Consider the following 23,151-nt stretch of genomic DNA (forward strand, 5'->3'; position numbering starts at 1 on the left):
AACAAAACATTCAGTCATCATCTCTCCGTTGCTCGTCGTGGGTAGTTTCATTTGTACATATTTATTTCTGTAGCTACTTTAACGTTGAACTTCAACTATGGGTACGATGACTACAAGATTCGAGAGTAGTTTAGTTAGTCTCCACTTCTCATTCGAATAGAAGAGAAGTATCTTTCGGATACGGCGTTCAGTTGAAAGCAATAAATATAACTTCACAAAAAACCTAAACAACTTTTATATTTATTATCATTTGGCTAAATCATACGCGTAAATTTAGTTTTTTGTTAATTCTTCTTCAGTTGCATAAAAATAGATGAAGTAGTAGTCTTAAGTGCTTTTTGTCAATACCATAACAATATTATACTGGTTCTTTTGTGTTTATTCAACTCTTGAATATTATCTTCTTAACTATACTCGAGTATATTAGAAGCAGTAGGTTGTCCTTTTCTGCTTCTGCGAATTCGAATTCGGTAATTTCTTTACCACTTGTGATTTTGAATACGTGCCATGTTAAAGCGCAGGGTTGCCGCCACATTCACATATTCGAACGCATAATATTATTCCCGACCTGCGCTCCATCACATTTGTGTAGATAGAAACGTATAACATTTTTATATACATAGACGGGGATAAAGTGTGAGCCCTCGACTTAAAGCCAAACATCTATTGCAAGGAAAGTGACGTGAGATACGTACGATACGTGGACGACATAGACGCGAACATTTCGTTATCAGCAGCACAAAGCTCAATTCTTCTACGAGTATATTATTGTCATCCGAAACCCCAGAAATAGCACAATAGTATCAGGGTATATTTTCCAACAATATTTCGCAAAATAATAATCAACCTACAACAAAAACAACATCCATTCGAAAACGAAATCAAGTTAAAGTAGCAGCTTTTTATCTGAAGCAGCCAATTTAAACTCGGACACAAAAATAACACTAAAAAAACGAATTCAACAACAAAAAATTATTATTACACTCGAATCGCGGGGAAGGTCATGATGTGATTAGTGAAAAAAAGTGTTAGAACGACGAATGAATTTAACGTACATAGTTGCGTGGGGCTTATGAAAATAATAAAAACGTATTTCCAGAAGCTATATCGCCATCTCGAAGTGTGCCAACAGTTGTTTATTTGATTGAAAAATCGATTAACAGTGAAGACATTCAAAAACAATCTGCTGCAACCATGGGATGGTTCCATATGTTACAACTTTTCGGTCTGATGACTGGTTCTGTCCTTGGAATGCAGTTTTCCCATAACAGCATCGACAGAGACGAAGATGACACCCCATCGTCGTATTCTTCTTCAAGGATTCGTGATCGCGAGGGATACATACACGGAAAGTTTCCATTTCTAATGCCAAATGTCAGACCCAATACGGTATGTAAATTTTAATTCTGATACTGGTTTTTTTCGGGGTTGTAATTTCGTTGACCCTTAGAATTTATAAATAAGAAGAAACAGCCATTATTTTAAGTGTTGCTGTTTGTTTTTATATACCTATTGACCTTTATTCTGCAAACGGAAACGGAACTGTGTTAAATATCAAGGATAAACTTGTACTTAATCATCGAGTGTTCGATTGCGATGCGGGATGATTGTGGTTTAAGCGTATGAAGCCTTTTCTCCTCGGGGAGGTTCTTCCAGAGAGCGAGTGAGTTTATTTTTTAGACACACAAAAAAGTCTTCCCACTATAAATGACAAAATAGGTGGGCGGACGCTCGGATTCAGTTAATGCAGTATAGAAGACATCTACCTATAGATATTGCCATGTGCCCACGGGAAAAAAGTAATTAAGTACAAGACAGAGTCATACAATTTTGCTTTTATTGGCGGTAGGGCTTTGAGGAGTGTTTAAATTTGTACATTGTCGTTTGATTTTCTTAAAGGTTACGGAACAATTATTGAAAGATGTTCACAGGAGAAAATATTTTAAACTATTTTTTTTGTTTTTGTTTCTGTAAAGATTCTAGAGCGTGGGTAGTGACTTTTGCCCGTAGTACCCGTGTTATGATAGGGCATAGTAATGTCACGTCAGTGGTCTCTGGCCAACCCTAGACTGTACGAGCTAATTTGTTTGCTAATTTGTTTGCACGGTTTCTGACTTTTGGCAGAAAACGATATATCCTCCAAAAGTTATTCTTCTCATGAAAATTCCCTGATATTGCTCGCTTTCAGAAATGTCTGAGAGCTGTAAGTCACTTAGGCCCTGTTTTTTCAACAGCAGTAGCGTCGCTGCCCATAATTTATATTTCTTTTAGAGACCGTGTTAAAATAAACTGCTAGCGTTCGGAAAAGATCCCAAATTGTATGCCAAATAAACAGACAATTAAATGAGCTTGGTATCAAATGAAGAGTGGCGTTTAGCATGTCAAAATAGGGTTTATTTTTAAGCTAAGAGCTCTAAGAAAAGCCTTAACGCGAAGATTATGCTCTGATTAAAGTTTGATCAAAACCATATGTTCTTTATCGAACAATTTTTAACTATTGTTATTAAGTCAAAACAAATTTGTTCAAGTGTCATTCTTACGAATGGTAAGAATTTTTTAGAGCCATTAAAGAACCGGCAGTTGAAGAAATCTGTTGGCCCTTCAATCTACCAATGTCAACATTTTGTATTGTATAATAAAAATGTGTGGCTTGATTTTCATATGTACACATGTATATACATAGATGAATAAAAAGGAATTTAAACTCTTGGTTTTTTCCAAGTCAACAAAAAAACAATAACTTGTTTCTAAACAAATTATTTACTTTGACAGTTCATCAATTTTATGGTTTATTACAAATCGTAACTTTTTAACACTTTAACCATGAGTTTAGGAACGATGTGATGACTTCATATTGTTACAAATCGTAACAATCTTACCGTTTAGAAAAAACAATATTTAACGATTGGTAACATTAGTTACAAAAAGAACAGATCTCTGGAGAACTGAACTGTGAAAGTCCTTAAAACGTGCCATAAGTACTTTTTAATACCACACGAAACAAACGTCAAGTCAGCCGCGCTCAGTTTTTTACTCCATTTGCTCGGTCATTTTATTCAGAAATTAAAGCATGCTCTAAGTTTTAAAATAAAAACGCTTAATGAGCGCAATATGCAATTTAATATTCATTTAAAGGTTATAGCATAAGCTTTGCACTAGAGTTTAAAAAATATATGTATGTCATCAATACTATCACATTTTGGCATTTGACAGGTAAACCAATAAAAATTGGATAATTCACGATTTAAAAGCACGTAGAAATCGGTTAAAATTCACTGGCTGTCGTTAAAAACTTACTTACTTACTTAGGGTGCTACAGTCATGTGTGATCTAGGGCCCAATAAACTTCTAGATCTAGCACGGTCCCTAACTAGATGTCTCCAGTTTTGCGCTCCAAGTTGGGTGAGGTCACTTTCCACTTATGTGGGCCACCTAATCCGCGGGCGGTCTTCCTCTACTGCGTTTTTCTCGAAACGACCCAAGGTGCTTTCTTCCGCTTTTGTCATAGTCCATGCTTCTGCACAGTATAGCAGGACGGGGATGATAAGGGTCTTATTTAGCGACACTTTATTCTTTCGAGAGAGGACTTCACCAATCAGTTGCTTTCTTAGCTCAAAGAAACAGCGGTTAGCAAGAGTTATTCTTGGCTTGATCTCAGCGCTGGTGTTGTTTTCTGAGTTTACAGCGGGCCTAGGTTGACATCACGCTGAGTTCTTCCGATTATGTCAATGTCATCAGCATATGCAAGTAATTGGACAGACTTTTGAAAGATAGTGCCTCTAGTGTTGACGTGTAAGCTATGCACTATTCTTTCAAGCACGACATAAAACCTTTTTTGACATCGAAAAGTTCTGCTAAGTTGTTTCAACCTTTATATAGCAGAGTGAATTTTCCATGTTTAGCAGGGATGCCAAAAGTAGACATGGCTCTATACAGCTCGTCCCTGTAGAAGCTGTCATATGCGGCCTCGAAATCGATGAAAAGATGGTGGGTGTCGATTTGGTGTTCTTTGGTTTTTTCCAGGATCTGCCGTAATGTGAATGTTTGAGCGACAGTGGACTTACCTGGTCTAAAACCACACTGATAAGGACCAGGTTGTTGAAGATGGGCTTTAGACGTTCACATATTACAACAGAGAAGATTTTGTAGGCAGTATTAAGTAGACTGATTTCTCGTTGAAAACTATAGTAATTAAATTCACTTTTTTATACAGTAAAAAGGAATTTGATTTAGTCTGATGATTTTACAACAGTAGTTTAAATTCATAAGGTCAAGTTTTACTGAGTCCTTTAAAATATTTTATACTATTTTACTTGCTCTAAGACTCTTGTATTGATTCATGCAAAATAAATGTAAACCAAAATTAAAAACTTGCCACCAAATGATAGAGACTTTAGAATAATAAAAAAAAGTTGTTATTTAATTCTCCTCTACGTGCGTGGCAGAGATGCCATTAGTCTGACCATCTGAAGATTCATATGTTATGTCTAAACTTTCCAACCCAATAAGTGCTTTTTTTGATAAGATTCTAAATTCTCTTCACAACTGGTTTCGAATTTTACAGAGACGCATAAGTAAAACAAATTTTCTAAAATTAAAAAAGTACGTATACGCCCAAGTGAACAATTTAAGCTATCAATTGAAAGAAATATATAATCGCTTAATTGATGTACAAAATTACTAATTATTCAATAATTTTTAAGGGCACTCCTTCTCTAAACCTAAAATGATTAAACTTGGCTAACCCATGTTTGAATTTTAACAAAAATGCGAGATAACTTTGTATACACATTTTATGAAATGAAAACTAATTAACTTCGAAAAAGAAGAGAACTAAGAACGTAGATTACTTACTTAGTACATCCAGGATCGTGTATATAGAAATTGTAAAAAGTCACATTCTTACTGTAATCAATCCATTTACCTCTTAAACACTTAGAAACTTTATAGCCTTAAATGTAAAAAGCAGGTTTCTACAATCGAGTCGTGCATTAATTTATCATAGTGTAAAAATTTCTGTAAAGAGTTCTTGAGTGTGAGCAAAAACCGAATAACCCTTTTTTGAACTCCTTTTTCCTCAAATTTATTTTTTCTTGGAAGAACCAAAATAATTTACTAATTTTTATTTTTCAATATGTTTCAGCATTAATCACTTCTGTTGAAAACTTCAAACGACTTCACTTAATCCTCCATGTATTATGTTTCTGTTTAATTCGCTAAATTTAATAATGTACTTTAATAGTACCTGAGAGTTTGAATGAATGATATTCCGAAATTTGTATTTAACTCTCAGAATTATTGTAATCATTATTGATTTTAAGCGAAAATCATTTTGTATATGCTCTAATGAAAAGACTTACTCTAACGCCTCCACCTGTATTTATGAATGTGTGTTTTTTTCTCAAATGCTTGGGGTTTCAAATTTCGACACATGATTCTTCCTTTTTTTTTTTTAAAAACATCAAAAGTATACATTACACGAAAGTATAGATCCATTTTAGAACACAATACAAGGCATTAAGTAAGGCTCTGATTGTGGGATGCTGAGAGCTGTGGGATGAATGAATCACATCGTTAGGTTATGTTTAAATACAATCTACGTAAACTGTTGTCAAAAGAAGGGGTTTCGAAGAATTTATAAGAATCTGTTTTGATATACCTCGCTGTAGGGAATACAACTCGTCCTTTTATATATGTATATCTATGTACATACTTACATTGTGTATCAAATTAAATTTGAATTGAATTACGTCAAAGAGATTTTGAAAAACATCATTGATATACATACATACATACATTTGTATATGTATTTACATTAAGATATAATTTTATATGGGTGGGGGTTATTATAATTGATAAAGGAACATTTTTTGTTCTTTATTCTATTTTTGTATATATGTATATGTTCCTTTAAGGCCACAACCAACTCGTACATATAACAAATTAAATACCAAATAAAGAAGAAAAATTAAATTGTTGAAGTTTTAGATTTCTATCCCTTAAAGAAAATGTAAAAGTAATGATGAAACATTCCATATTAAATGCATTTAGTTTTAACTAAAACATATGTTTTTATAATAAAATGCAATGGAAACATTTACCTCCCCATCTGATATAATAATAATAATGTTATGTCTACACTTTTATAAATGTCATGTTACGAAACATCTCAGTGGTTGATATTTAAAACAACAATGTGCGTGGGATATGTACACAATATTTTCAAATACAATATTTCTTACCTTTTTTAATATTTTATTATGTCCTGAAAGCTAAAAGGGCAGACAGTAAATTACACGTTGAAAGCCCAAGAAAAATCATGTAAGATTTGAAAATTTGTGGCTGATCGTCTTCAATAATCATCTTTCATATCTCTAAGGTCTTAAATTGAGTGGGGAGCATTGGCGTAGACCTTATCTTAGTATATATAGTAGATCTTACACGAGACTGCAAAAAAAATAAGTCTAGATGTAAAATATAGATGTCGAATTCTGATCACCACTTCGAGACATAATACAGCCACCAAACTTTTCTGGTAAAATAGTTTCGATTTCCTAGCTTTTTTGGCACGTAGCGTCATTTTGTTGGAAATTAATTCCAATTCTGGTCATAATTAAAATACAGGGGACCTACTATGTAACTTGATTTTACTTTTGATTCTATTCGAAACTCATTTCCGATTCTACTTTTAAATCGTACTACGTATGAAAGAAGAATCGGATGCCGGTTATACCAACTTGTTTTCAAAAAAATTTGTACTTTCGAACGAGTATCGAGTTGTTTGACAGTTAAAAAAAACATCAAATTTTTGGACAAGAATAAATGTTACAAAAATGAACACCGCTGGAATTTGCTTTAATTTGCAAGGAAATGAAGATCGGTACGAGCAAATAATAGAAGAAGAAAAGATAATTTCAAGGTTTGTACATATAAAGGGTGATTTTTTAGCTACTATATTTTTGGCAACACTTTTTTAAACAGCTGACGCACGTTTTGTGTTTTGTTTCACTATCAAACATCTTCAGTTTGGTCTATAATTTAACCATGAGTAGTCTTACAAACGAACAACGCTTGCAAATTATTGAATTTTATTACCACAATGTGTGCTCTGCTCTGTTAAGAAAGTTCATCTCGCGCTTCTTCCATTTCATGGTTAGTTTAATCGACCCATAGAAGCAGCTATTCGGGCTATTGTGACTAAATTTCGCACCAAATTTACATTGTTGGACATTAAACCACCAAGACGCTTACGTAGAGTGCGAACAACGTGTACAATTTTGCGGAAGGATTTAGGTGTGATGCCTTTCAAAATACAGCTGGTGGAAGAATTGAAGCCAAACGACCTACTGCAACGTAAAATTTTTGGTGAATAGGCTCTTGGAAAGTTGGCCGAAATCCACTTTTTTATCGAAAAATTGTGTTCAGCGATGAAGCTTATTTTTGGCTCAATAGGAACGTAACTAAAAAGAATTGTCGATATTGGAGTGAATTGCAAGAGCTACCAATGCATCCAGGAAAAGTCACAGTTTAGTGCGATTTATGGGCGGGTAGCATTATTGGACGATACTTCTTTACAGATGATGCGAACCTCGAGATGATATCCAACTTTTTTTGCCCAAAATTACGAATTCCCGGTATAATTGGGGTGGTAGATGGACATGGAACCCATATTCTACATTTTACCTATACTTTGACAAAAAAAAACTTTGCTCGAAAACACATTTGATGCGCAGTGATTATTTTCGATTCTGACTTGTTTTGAATTCTACTTTCGAGTTACGTAGTTCCTCGTTTATTTAAAAGTTCATAAGAATAGATTTGGCACTACTAGAATTATTCGATGCTCGTTGGTAGTAAAAGTAGTAAAATAGATACATTCATACATACCCGTGGTACCAATTTTGCGAATTCGAGCAATTTCATTGTAGAATCGAGTTAGATAGTAGGGCCCGATGACTTGGTCAAATGAGCTTCCTGCTGTATATCCAAAGAGATCCTGTTAAAAAATAGTGCCTAAAATTTAAATTTGAAAGTATGTATACCTGCAAAATAAGTTCCCCTTCGCAAAAAACTTTTATTTATTTTGCTTCCGAAAATCATTAGAGAGCTTTTTTAAATAAATTTTTAACTTCTCATAGGAAGTTATTGTAATGGGTCCGATTTTTCAAATTGAAAACGCTGACATTTCTGGAAGTTTCAAGGTCCCTAGAGTCGAAATAAAAGATTTTTAGAAAGATGTCTGTGCGTGCGTGTGTACGTACGTTCGCGACGTTTTTTTCGTTGTCCATAGCTCAAGAACCAGAAGAGATATAAATTTCAAATAAATTTTATTATACAGATAAAAAGGCAGAAAGATGCAGAAAGGGCTCTCAAGAAAATTGTGTGGCTGGTTTTTTTACCATAGCAGTTTGAAAAAAAGGTGAACATTTTGGTTAACCCTAAATATCTTACGGACCAAAAACGCTAGAGACTTGAATTAAATTTTATACAATATATTATAATGTGATATCAAAGAAGTATATTTTTTGAAAAAAATCAATTTAAAGGGTTTTTTATAAATCAAAAAAACTGAAAAAAAATTTGTCACCTATAAAATTTTACGACTAAAATATGATTTCATCTCCAAAACAATTTTGTGCAACGAAGAATAATGTTTTTCACATCTGCTAAAATTTTGGGGAAAATCGAATTGACAGTTTTTAAAAAAAAAAAAAAAATCTAAAAAAAAACATTACTCAAAGTTGGTAAAAATTGAATATCGATTCAAAAATAAAACTCTAAAAAAAAACAATACTAAGACGTGGTAAAAATTTACTTTTGACTCAAATAGCTTTTCAAAAATTGAAAATATTGGCTTCAAACTTATTTTATTTCAGAGAAAATATTGTATTCGATATTCAGTAATTTTTATATAAAAATTAAGCAGTCCCTTTTTTTCATAAAAAATAAAATCAAAAATAGTACGCAAATTTGGAAAAAATTAATACGAGTACATATAGACAAAATTTTAAGCAAAACAAATCGACAGACGGGATGAGAAGTTATCAGTGTAGGTCGCATCCCAGCTTCTTTTTTTATATAATCTCTTTTTTTGAAGTATTTTTTGGAGTGCATTATGCTCATAAATTTCGATACAAATTGTGACGAATTTGAGATATTTCAGAATTGAAAACAAAGTTTAAAATGTTTAAAAATAGAATTTTTTGATCATCAAATATAATTTTGACAGTATAGGAACTATTTCAAAAAAAATATTTCTATCTGTTCATAAGTTCTTGAAAAATTTAAAAAAAAACATAACAATTCAATTTGCTCACATTTATTACTTATATATAGTAAGTGCAAAGTAAAATAACAAATTATAGATATTATTATGAAGGCATTAACTTCGACTTCTCTCCCAACGTAATATCATGTTTGATTAAAATCTCGTGTTAGACATTTTTTGCGATGTGGCAAGCAAAAATACAGTAGTGACATAAACCTTGTTTTTTTGGAAAATCTATCAATAGTTTATAAGGATCAATAGTATATAAGGATTTTACACGATACAAGTTAAAGTAGAATCTTACTACGGATGGGTTTTTGACATTTATACGAGTCTCGAATGGATCTTACGTGATTTCGTTCTCAAATGTTGGTACGATTGATATTGCATTTGTATCTCGATGGCTGTGTTCGTGAAGTAGTTGTGCATTTGGAATCATATGTTTTCGATTGGGGGAAACAATCAATCTGTTACTGTTGATATTATTTAGTTCTGTTAATGACAATGGACTAACTGGGCTTATTTTGCAAGAAAAAACAATAGAAAAGATTATTAAGTTTTGCTATGTTTCCACAAATGGTTTATTTCAGTTTAAATTAAATAAATCTTTTTGGTGTTTTAGTTTTTACTTCTTAAATGTAATTAAAAAAACAGTGCGAAAAAAAAGGAATAATAATACTAAAGGTTTTAGTACACATTAGCGTTAAGTCTTTGAATGTTAAAATAGGAACTATAACTATATATTTAAGAAACATACAAATCTTCGTTAAAAGCCATCTAATTTTAATTTTTTTCCGTGTAGTCTTTTTCAAATACTTTTGTTTCAATTGTATATCAGTATACTAAAATTTGTATGCTATATTTATTCAGCCATTTTTTTTCAAAACAAACAATTTTTCTAGAAAATTAAACATTTCTTATGTTTGCTATTTAACAGATTCAACATGTGTTTTTTAAATGTATTTACTTTTAAATAAATACATATAAAATATTGTTATACAATCCTACAAAAAAGCAATAATTCGTTAATTTTTTTAACTTATCCGATTCGGAAAAAGCTTACAACCTTGTCCTAACATTAAGTTTATACTAGATATATGTACGTACAAATACTCCGATATAGGAGTTTTCAGAGTTCAGAGAAATTCTTAGCAACAAATATTTTACTAACCCAAAAAAGACAACTTTGTATAATTTATATTTTTGTTATTCTTGTTTATGTTTTTTTTCATGTCGCAATGTTTTTTTTTTCACAACACCAATACTTTTTCTATAAAACAATTATTTAAATTGTATACAAAATAAAAGCAAACAAGAAGTAGCATATTGGACACGGTTAATAATTTAAATTGTCCATAATAAATTAATTGTTAGAGACAATTGCTATGCACCGCTTGCTTCATAATTGCGTGACTTTCATTTTTTCTCATTTCTATGCACATTTGATATTTTAAAACATTTAATATCATCGAAGCTTGAAAAGCAAAAACAAAAAAATATTAAAAACTGCTTTAAATATAACATTGAAATATGTAGAATCTTATATATTTTAAGTAAAAATTAGGAAGAAGAATTTTGTATTGAATATTACAATTACAAATAAGAAGAAGAATGTGTTTGAAAAGTTCGAAATCAAACATATCAAAACAATAGTTCTACTGACCAACTTGTAACCATATTTCCACCCTAGTGTATTATAAAATAAAATGCAAGACTGGGTCGTTCAAACTTGCTCTTATATACATAAAGACTGCTTAAAAATAGTACCTATAATTTAAGATTGAAATAACTGCAAAATAAATTTGCCTACAATAATTTCTTAAAAAAAACCTTAATTTACAGCGTTTTTTAAATTTCATTTTCAATATGCATATAAAATTTTTCAATTTTTGTTTAATAATACTTTAAGGATGCAGTTATTTAAAACACATAAATATATAAAATTTTGACCTGTTTATGAGATATCGAATTGTAAGGTTGGGTTGAAAAAGTTGTTAGTTGAATTATTCTTACAATTTTTTAAATTACCAACAATATTTGTCATACTAAGAAATAGTTTAGTTTAAAAAACCAGTTTTGTTACCAATTTAGATTTTATTTTTTATGAAAAAAGGACTGTTGGATTTTTATAAAAAAAACTACTGAATATCGAAAACAATATTTTCTGTGAAATAAAAAAAGTTTTAAGACAATATTTTTAATTTTTGAAAAGATATTTGAGTCAAAAGTAAATCTTAACCAAGTTTTAGTATTTTTTTTTGTGTAAAAAACTGTCAATTCGATTTTTCTCAAAATTTTACTGATTGTTGTAAACAATATTGTTTAAAAGACAAAAGTAGTGTAAAGCCAATATATTAAGGTTTTGAAAAGATATTTGAGTCGAATTTCAATTTTTACCAACTTTTGTAAAATTATCTTTAAAGTTTATATTTTTTATAAAAAAAAACTGTCAATTTAATTTTTCTTAAAATCATACCAGATATTATAAACGTTATTCTTCGTTGCACAAAATTGTTTTGGAGATAAAATCATTTTGTGTTCGTAAAATTTTCGAGGTGAACAATTTTTTTCTTTTTTTTTGATTTATAAAAAAAACGTTCATTGGATTTTTTTAAAAAATATATTTGTTTGGTATCACGTTACAACATATTATATAAAATTTAGTTCAAGTCTCTAACGTATTTGGTTCATCAGATATTTAGGGTTAACCAACATTTTCACCTTTTTTTTAAACTGCTGTAAAAAAACACCTACGCAATTTTCTTATTATCTGTGTAACAAAATTGATTTGAAGTCGATATCTCTTCTGGTTCTTGAGCTATGGAAGACGAAAAAACTGTCGCGAACGTACGGACATCTTTCTAAAAATCTTTTATTTCGACTCTATTACAATAATAATAACATGTTTTTAAAAATGCAAAATAAAGAAAATTACATTTCTGATCAAAAATTATTGAAATTGGTTCATGAAATCCTGAGATAATTAAAAAAAAATATTTTCGACCAACAAATTTGTATGGGTACTTTTATTGTTTTTGGTCTACAAAAATGCTTATCGTGAATCTTTTTAAAACCTTAACTTCCAAATTTGAACTCAATCAATCCAATAGTTAAGGCTGTAAAGACTCTGCAGAGACGCACTTTTTTCGACTTCTCTACCATCGTAATGTCATGTTTTCAAGTTGGAAATTTTTTACAAATTCAAGACTTGCATAGTTCCCATACGTCACAAGTAAAAATAAAGGCTTATAATTTCACTTCAATCACAATAAAGAAAATTCTAAATCATTGGGCACTTGATATTTATTTTATATTTAATATTAAAAATATTATGATTTGCATGATAAAAACGTATTTTTTTTCAACCAATATTGTACAACCATTAACACATTTAATGAATAAATCATAATCATTTGTTATTAATTTAAATTTGACCTAGAAATTTCGTGTTTCTTGTTGTTGATATTTTTCCACCATACAGATGTTGAACTTGAGATTAATATATGTAATATTATTATGCATATGACAGCAGAGAAATACAAACATATTGATAAAATGTTTTGTCTTTTCTGTTTGTTCATCGATAAGAGAATGATCGTCATCGAACTTGAAGTAAACGAAGATAGGCTGAACGAAAAAAAAATACTATTTTCTTATAGCTACTGATTATCATTAACATTTCAAATTTGAGACCTTAAACATTTATTTTGGGGTCTATCATCACCCCATAATATAATATATGTACATAATTTTATATTCCTATATATTCAATTTTGCTATCAAAACATACATACATATACATATACATATGTATGTATGTATGTACATACAGTTGATCAAAAAAGAATCCGGACACATATCGTTTTGCTCCTTAAATCACGAAATAAGTTTGATGAAGGTTTGAAAATGGCATATTTAGGAATCAAACCACAGTTTTTATTATTTACTCTGAATATTTAGCAAAAATTACGTTTTTGTTAATAATTTGCCGTCGAAATTCAGTTTAGAAGAAACGATCGCAAATAAGAGATCAAAAAAGAAATCGGACACCCAGTCGTATACTCATCTTTTTTTTTTGTATTTAACGGAACAGAAACATCACTTTTAGGTTTATAAAATACCGTTACATAGGTCAGCTGATTATTCGATGTATTGTATGCGTTATTATAAGAAGGGTAATCTGTTCGTGCTATTGCAGAAATTGTTAAATGAAGTGAGTCTATGGTAGGAGATATCATACAAAAGTTCAAAACATCAAAATCCGTTGAAAATCTACAAAAATCTGGAAGACCTTAGAAGTTTACTGCAGGCGATAAACATTGGATAATAAAACAAGCTGACGGTGGAGGTTAAAAAATTCTTGCAAAAAGAAGTTAACTCTGAAACCGTGAGCATAATGCTCCGAAAAAGTAATTTTCATGTAAGTGTGGCAAGAAAAATATCATTCATCAACAAGAAAAACCGAATCAAGAGAAAAGAATTTGTAAGGCGCTTTTAAAAGAAGGACTTGTCATTTTGGAATCGTGTTTTGTTTTTTGACGAGAATAAGTTTTATTTATTTCGATCAGATGGACAACCATATGTATATGTGGAGAAAGCTAAATAAAGAGGTCAATGAAAAGAACCTAGGGTAAAACATGTAGGTGGCTTCCTTATGGTATGTCGACGGCTGGTCCAGGAAATCTTATTATTGTGGATCAATACAAATATATTTAAATTTTGAAGGAAAATTGAAAACAAAGCGCACGAAAATTCGAATCAGCGAAGAATATTACTTCTACCAACAAAACGACCCAAAAAACAAGGCTTTAAATACTCGGTTATGGCTCTTGTATAACTACAAACAATTGATTGAACCTCCCCCAAAATCACCAGACCTGAAAGTTTTTGAACATTTATGGAGCTACTAAGACAATCAGTTTAAAAACTACAATTGTACCAAAAAGAAAAACTTGGAAAATGCATTAACTTCTTTCTGTAAAAAACTAGTTCAATCAATGTCAAAAAGATTGGATGCGGTATTTTTTTGCATTTAATAATCTTCCCGTTGTTTTTTTTTCTGTCCAACATTTATTGTCCGATTTCTTTTTTAACAATAAAATTGTTATTATTTTCTTAAAAAAAGAGGCTGGGATGCGAACCACACTCATAACTTCCCATCTTGTCTGTCAATTTGTCTTGCTTAAGGTTTGTAGGTTTCGTATTTTATTAAAAAAGTTGTAAGTTGAATTATTCTTAAAAATTTTAAAATTACCAACAATATTGTCCATATAAAGAATTAGTTTAGTTTGAAAGTCATCAATTTTTACCAAATTTGTGTACTATTTTTTGTAGATTTTAAGTTTTTATAAAAAAAAACTACTGAATATAGAAAACAATATTTTCTGTATTTAAAACAAGTTTGAAGACAATATTTCTAATTTTTAAAAGCTGGTTGAGTCGTAAGTAAATTTTTACGAAGTTTTAGTATTGTTTGTTTGTTAGTTTTTTATTGTTTGTAAAAAATAGATTTTCCTCAAAATTTTACTTTATCTTTTCTTAAAAGATAAAAGAAGTTTAAAGCCAAAATAGCAAAAAAAAGATATTTCAGTCGAAAATGTTGGTCTTGTATAAATTTTTTTTTTTAGGTTTTTATTTTTTTGCAAAAAACTGTAAATTCGATTATTCTCAAATTTTTTCTAAATGTTGAAAACAATTTATTCTTTAAAAGATAAAAGTAGTTTAAAGCTAATATCTCAAATCTCGAAAATCAATTTTTACCAACTTTTATTATTTTTTTTTTGTTTAGATTTTTATTTTTTTGTAAAAAAAACTGTGAATTCGATTTTTCTCAAAATTTGTCAGAATTTTGAAAACAATATTTTTTATAAGATAAAATTGATTGAAAGCCATAATCTAAAATTTTTGTAAAGAAATTCGAGTCGAAATTCAATTTTTACCAACTTTGAGTAATGTTTTTTTAGGTTTTTATTTTTATAAAAAAAAAAATGTGTATTCGATTTTTGTCAAAATTTTACCACATGTTAAAAATGTTATTTTTCGTTGTACAAAATTGTTTTGGAGATAAAATCATTTAGTATTCGTAAAATTTTCGAGGTGACAATTTTTTTTTTTTCATTTTTTTTTATTTATAATAAAACCGTTAATTGGATTTTTTTCAAAAAATATATTTGTTTGGTATCATATTACAATGTATTATATACAATTTAATTTAAGTCTTTAGCGTTTTTGGTTTGTAAGATATTTACGGTTAAACAAAATATGGTTTGAATGTTAAACTCTTGTTACAATTAAAACAATATCTAATCGATTAATTATGGCAATGGTCTACTGTATAATACTGTTGAAAGTTACCCAAAAGGTTTTCTATAGTAGAATTTCTTGGTTAAACGCATATAAACTTTGCCCTGAATTTTAGATATATGAATTTTTAAAGCTTTTAATAGTAATTTGACAACTTACCGACTTACAGTCTACAAAAATAGGCTATTAGTCGAATAAAGTAAGCTGAAAATAATACTGTGTAAAGGTCTTATGAAATCTCGCCGCTTCGCAACTTATAAGTTCAATAGTGTTAACAATTTTACCAAATTTTTGAAGTATATAATATGTTTTGTCTAAATCATTTGTTCATACAATAAACTGTCTCTGTTTATGGGAAAAAAGGGTTTTGTTGGAAAACATATCAATAGCATAGTATAATTTTTCACGAATAACAAAAACAATATCCGTAGTATGTATACTGCTGATAAAAGTTAAAGTAAAATCTTACTTCGGATGGGTTTTTGACATTTATACGTATCTCGAATGGATATTATGCGATCGTTCTCAAATATCGGTACGATTGATATTGCATTTGTATCTTGATGGCTGTGTTCGTTAAGTAGTTGTTCATGTGGAATTATGTATGTGTTTTCCATTGGTAAAAAAATCAATCTGTTACTGTTAATCTTATTTAGTTCTTTTAATGAAAATGGACTAACTGGGCTTATTTCGCAAGAGAAAACAATAGAAAAGATAATTAAGTTTTGCTATGTTTCCACCGAAGTTTATATCAGTTTAGATTAAACTAATCTTTTTGATGTTTCCACCACACAAGAAGATTTAAAAATGATTAAGTTTGACAGCACTTTCAAAAATGCAAATGGAGTTTCGATGTGTGAAGTGCAAAAGTGATAGTTTGATTCGTGTTAAACAATGGAGAACTGATTATTACAGTACCATATAAGAATGTGCTACCTACGCCATGTGCAATTTTTGTTTTTATTTGATTAAAGCAAAGCTATGTTTTTTGTAGACAAACATGCAACATGAACTATAATGTAAACCGTTATCTGTAAAACCAACTCCTCCCTACAGGTTTTTCTTCACAAATTTTGACTCGATTCCAGTCGGGGAATCAAGCTCATTTCAACTCGATTCAGATATACATATAAAGAATTGAGGCTACCTTCAAGCTCGCTTCAACACCACATGTTAATGTAGTAGTCTACGAACAAACCCCTTTCTTGAAGTTTTTATTTTATGTCAAATTGTTTGGTTAGAACTCTGAAATCGACTTTTACCTTAGACAGACGTATTTTCTTGATTTTGGTAGTCAACTATTAAAAATCAACTTGCCCAATTTTTTCTGTAATTTTTGATTATATTATTCTGGAAAATTTTCAATTGTATCAACTTTCAAATACATATAAAAACTGGACTAATGCGAATCGTTTTTTTGGCAATTTTTCGCTGTACTATATATGGAATACCAAAAAAACACCTCTAATGTTACACTGAAAAATACAGCATCTCATCATCATATCAACCGTTTCTTTTTTCAAAACTAAGAATGTTTAGGACATGATTAAGAATTCTTGAATACCTGATGTCCACTGCAAACCCTGGACCATATTTATTCTTCCAATTACAAATAATCTTTTAGGTAATTCATCTGAAGTTAGTAATACTATTTTTACAATTTCCTCCATATTTAAGCACCTAGTAAAATAATTATATTTGACATGGTTTGGAATAGATAATCTAATCTTAATCTTACACATTTCACTAAAAAATTTAAATCACGACTTTTGGTGGTTCATAATTCATGACATACCATATTTTATGAAGCTTTTTAAACTTTGTTTGGAATATCAAAATTAAGATTTGAACACAGCTTACAATCTCTCATTCTGAGGTGAAACCCATATTTTACTGGACTCACATTCTATTTTCGAAAGATAAAAGTCAATCAGTTTGATTTTGGTCATTACGGTTTGCAAACCAACATAAGTAAACTATTGCACTTTAATCAAGTTTAGAGCAAAGAAAACTATAGAACTCATTATTAAAAATATAAGAAACTAGAAGAATTTACCAACATTTCTAGGGAAAAATAAATATTTTGTAATTTAACCATTAGCTTGTTTCCCCAACCTTCAATTGTATTTGAAAGCAATAGAATTACAAAAGTTTCATTTAAAATTTAACACCTTTTTCAATTATGAAACACATTCTTATTCTTTTTGAATAGTGTTACGTAAATTTGTAATATATGTATGTGGAATTTCGATCTTTGAGAATTGGGTCAAAAAGAAAGATATGCTTATACATTTTTAACTTTTCTAGATGGATGTCTATAAATTACGTTAGATGAATTCCAAGAATTCTCTATGAGTACTCAGGAGGTTTGGAATTTTGAAAACCATCTCATTCTTAGCTACGGTTCTAAATATTATTCCCAAATACATTATTTAATTACACAATTTCTTATATTGATAGGTAACTTATTGAAATTTGTTGAAAAACAATGAAGTGAATTATAAGCAAGTAAGTGCTACCAGTCAGATATGAGATTTATAGAATTAATGAACTCATATGATTCGTTTCATGATTGTGATGAAAAATTAATGGTTATTAATTAAGTAAATAATTGCTGTTCTCTTTTGTAAATTTGTCATGCATGCTGACATAACTTTACATACGTAAATAAACATACAATACAAATTAATAGAAATAGCATAATGAATGCTTTTTAATAAAATGAATGTGAAGTTGATAAAGTAACCGGTATTATGTGAGTTGCTTCACGAAAATAGATATCTCATAACATCATGTACACAGATGATGAAATACAAACCATATAAATAGAGACCTGAAGTAAATCGGAAAAGTATTCTTTTCCGTTGACCAATAAGGTCTATTTTTATATTGGGTGCAATGAGAGGTTTTAGATATGTGAATCTTATACAAAAATCAGTTAATGTGTATTTATTAATAGAAGAAAATATGTTATGATAAATGCAAACATTGCAAATGTGCATTTCGTTAAAAAATGTTGACCCTTTTCTGAGATATCGAATTTTGAAAAAAATGTAATATTTTTTTTTTAATAAGAAAAAAATAATGACATTTTTGATCTTACTTAATTATTACTTAAGGTGGCGCTCCGGGCGGACCTGGGCCTCAACCAACATGCGTCTCCAGCCAGCTCGGTCCCTAGCTAGCTGTCTCCAGTTTCGCACGCCAAGTTGGCTGAGGTCTTCACCCACCTGCGTGCGCCACCTGATTCGCGGTCTTAATCTATTGCGCCGTCCCTCGGGATTGGATTCGAAGACCTTCTGGGCTGGAGCGTTGATGTCCATTCGCTCTACACAACCTAAGTCGAAACGGGACCAAAAATCACACGAAGAATTATTCTCTCCAAGCATCCTAAGACGCTCCCATCGTTTTTTAACAGGGTCAGGCCTCAGCTATGTTAATGAGAACTAGGATGATGAGTGCCTTATAGATGGTGATTACTGATTTTACATGCTCGAGAGAGGACTTTACTTCTCATTTGCCTTCTAAGTCCAAAGAAGCAGCGATTTGCAAGAGTTATTCTTCGTTTGATTTCAGCTCTGGTGTCGTTGTCTGCATTAATAGCGGTGCCTAGGTATACAAAGTCATTAACTACCTCGAAGTTATAGCTGTCCATGGTGACGTTTTGTCAAAGGCTGAAGCCACACTGATAAGGACCAATCAGGTTGTTGACGAACGGCTTCAGACGTTCACATTATACGGCAGAGAAGATCTTATATGCAATGTTAAGGAGACTGATGCCTCTATAGTTGGGGCAATTTAGTGGATCTCCGTTCTTATGTACCGGGCATACTACGCTGAGATTCCACTCATCGGGCATGCTTTCTTCCACCTTGGTTGAGTGGTTCTATCTCCCTTACAGCGGAATTCGGTTTATCATCGCCGTTATATACATAATTTGGAGAAGTGGTCTTTCCATATTCTCAACATAGACTGCGGTTCTACTACGATGTTCCCCTGATCGTCTTTACAGGCTTCGGTTCGTGGCTTGTACCCTTGGGAGGTTTTTTTTTACCTTTTGGTACAATTTACGAACCTCATTTCTGTTGTGACATCCCTCTATCTCCTCGATCGCTCGCTTCTTGTGCTCTCTTTTTTTCCATCTAATAAGTCGGTGTTCTCTCCTCTTCTGCTCGTAGAGCTCGCGAGCAGCTGTGGTTCATCTGTGCAGCGCCGTTTTCCATGCCTCTTGTTCAAACCAGGGATTTCGCTGTTGTGGCCATGTGAAACCTACCACTTTAGAGGCGGCATCTCTGATGGCTGCAAGGCAATGTTGCCAATTGTTTTCAATGCTTAATACAGGCAGCATAGGACACCTTAAGGGGTTATCTCAATCTCTTGCGATTGTAGCCGTCTAACGTCGAAACTTCTCAAAGTACTTCCTTGTTTTGGCTTGGATCGGGATATCCGTAGCCGTACCTTAGCTACAACGAGGTTGTGGTCTGAGTCAATGTTGGCCCCTCGGGAAGTTTGTACATCCTGTATAGTGGAGAAGTGTCGTGCGTCGATCGCAATGTGGCCAATCTGGTTGCAAGTTGATTGATCAGGAGAATTCCATGTCCCCTTGTGGATATTGAGATGTGTGAACTGCGTACCAGCAGTGAATCCGTCCGTATCCAAAGCTTGTTGGTGCTTCGCAACTAAGGTATTTTTTACGAGGCCAGGAAGTCACCTCGACGGCACAAGCCCCAACCTGACATTTTTGATCATCAATTATTATTACGACAGAAAAACATTGAAAAAAACTTAAAAATAAAAAAAAAAACAATTCTGTGAGTTTTTTATAGAGAAAATGTAATTCTGAAATTTCGATTTTTTGATATACAATATAAATGCGGGCAATTTTAGGAAAACACAAAACCTCAATGGCCAATTATTTTGATGTTCGAGACTTATGAATTTCCACCGTTTTTGTAGTGAATTTTAATAATTTAAATGCGTTAGTTGAGCTTTCGTTCCATTTTGTATAATAAAGTAATAAATGTCAAAATGTGACAGCGGCACAAATAACTATATACATATATCTTCCCACTGGACATTTTTTTAATATTTCAGATTTTGGAATTAAAATTTCTCTACGTTCGGGGGGTGAGGTAAAAATATTTTATTGTTAAGGACCACTTTAACCCTCAAAGGAGTAAGATTTCACCATCAACTTTTCTACTTTCGTTTAATAAACTTCAAAACATCCCATCGAGATTGAAAGTAGATAACTATACACACATTTCCTTTTTTATGAAAGAGATTTTCTTTTTAATATAAAATATATTTTTTTTTCTTATTGCAGCCAGAGCTCTATTTATGTACACCAATTAAAGTTGACTACACCACAAGCTATTATATCGGTGAGAGATTCATCTTTCTTCCTTGCTTACGTATTTTGTAACACCTACATAACACCTAAATGTTCTGCTTCTTATTTCAGTTGGCTACGAACCAAATGCCACAATGAATACCGCCCATCACATGCTTTTATATGGTTGTGAAGAGCCTGGTTCAACAAAGCCTGTGTGGTAGGTTTTTAAAACACTTTTTTCACAAAGACTTTTCATAAAATACCAAAACATGTACATATATAATCTTAACTATAGGAATTGTGGAGAAATGGCACAAAAGAGTTCTGCAGAGGATGAAACTTCCAGTCCATGTGGGGTAACAGCACATTCTCAGGTAATTTTTTAAAAAATCGAATGGGTGTTAAAATTAAATCTTGTTTTTAACTGTTTTTGATTTTTAAAGATTTTGTATGCATGGGCAAGAGATGCCCCCAAATTGAATCTTCCCAATGGAGTCGGCTTCAAAGTCGGAAATGATTCTCCCATCAAGTACATGGTGTTGCAGGTGCATTATGCACATATCGATAAATTTAGTGGTATGTCTATTTTCAAACATTAAACAATCCTCACTTAACTTTAACTTTTGACTTGAAGATGGCAGCACCGATGATTCTGGGGTTTTCATCAAATACACAACCGAACCGTGAGTAAAGATACTTGTACTCTTACAAAATAGTTCTTATCTGTGTAATTCTTTCACTAGAATGAATAAACTTGCTGGTGTCCTGCTCCTTGGAACGTCTGGAATAATTAAACCAAGATCCATTGAGCATATGGAAACAGCCTGCGAAATGAACGAGCATAAAATAATACATCCAATAGCTTATAGGACTCACACGCATAGCTTGGGAAAAGTCGTCTCTGGTTATCGAGTTCGTGCTGACGATCGAGGTTCCCATCAATGGACTTTATTGGGCAAACGGGATCCCTTAACTCCACAAATGTTCTATCCCATCATGAACTCAGAACCAATTATCTATGGTGATCAATTGGCAGCTCGTTGTACCATGGAAAGTAATCGAGATCGATACACACAAATTGGGTAAGAATATTGAAAATTGAAAAAAAAGTATAGGTAACACTACTTCTCCCTGTGGAACACCATATAACTTACAGAGCAACAAATGAAGATGAGATGTGCAACTTCTATTTGATGTACTACGTTGAAAATGGTGACCCGCTCAACATGAAATACTGCTTCAGTTCTGGACCACCGCAATACTATTGGAAGAACGCTGATGTTGGCCTTACCAATATTCCAGACTATGAAGCTAGTCATTTGTAAATAACTTACCGCAACTGCAGTAAATCTCACCCATTGACCACAATTTTAGTAGATTATAAATCAAAATTAAAAAGAAAACAAAAATTAAATTGTTCATTAAATAAAGTATCTACCTTGAGCAAATAGGGATTAATATATTTAAGGAATTTAAAAAAAAAATTAAAAATATAATTTCCTGTGAGAAAATTATACAAACAAAAAATTACCAAAAAGGAAATCCAACGACCGTCTTTTATGAACTGAATGTTATGAATGTGTTTTAGTCTATAAATTATTTATGTTTTATTCAAACACAATTTGTGGTGGTATTTTGTAAACAATTTTGTGTTTTAGTTGATTCGCACACATACAATTAATTGATTATAAATGTAATAAAATGGTCTCAGCAAATCCATCTAAGTTCTTTATTTTATTATAGTATTTTTTAAAACAAAAGATATACCATATTTTATATAACTAAAAACTAAAAAAGAAAATACTGTAAGATACAGCATATCGGTAAATATATATTGAACTAAAACTAAAAAGAAAGATAAATCTCTATTTATACAAAAAAGAAACATAAAACATACATATATCAATAAAAGTGAAATAAAAACATATATATATACAAAAGAAGAAAGAAATTATTTATTAAACCAAAAGAAAAGAAACTCTTCCTATACTTAATACAAATTAAAAGAAAAGAATATTTATAAGTACACTTTAAAAATATATACATAAATGTAGGTATATATTTAAAGATAAAGAAAAAACAACAAAAAACTAAAATTTAAAAACAAAACCAAAAAACCAAAAAAAAAACAAGAAAACACGAAATTTAAAAATCTATACACAAAAAGATTATTTTATAAAAGTGAAAATCAAATAGAAAATGAAAACTTTTACAAGACCTACAAAATTATGATATAACATAAAAA

General features: G+C 31.0%; 1 protein-coding gene across 1 annotated transcript; it reads left to right on the forward strand.

Moving 5' to 3' along the window:
- The first annotated feature begins 1,169 nt into the window (after nucleotides 1–1,169).
- On the forward strand, nucleotides 1,170–22,625 carry LOC129951291 (peptidylglycine alpha-hydroxylating monooxygenase). The gene is made up of 8 exons (XM_056063376.1): nucleotides 1,170–1,389; nucleotides 20,898–20,955; nucleotides 21,036–21,123; nucleotides 21,202–21,280; nucleotides 21,350–21,482; nucleotides 21,541–21,589; nucleotides 21,650–21,988; nucleotides 22,063–22,625. Exons 1-8 carry the CDS (start codon nucleotides 1,195–1,197, stop codon nucleotides 22,229–22,231), a joined length of 1,110 nt encoding a protein of 369 aa, XP_055919351.1. The 5' UTR covers nucleotides 1,170–1,194; the 3' UTR covers nucleotides 22,232–22,625.
- The last annotated feature ends 526 nt before the right edge of the window (nucleotides 22,626–23,151 follow it).

This window comes from Eupeodes corollae, chromosome 3, assembly GCF_945859685.1.
Source record: "Eupeodes corollae chromosome 3, idEupCoro1.1, whole genome shotgun sequence".
NCBI lineage: Eukaryota > Metazoa > Arthropoda > Insecta > Diptera > Syrphidae > Eupeodes > Eupeodes corollae.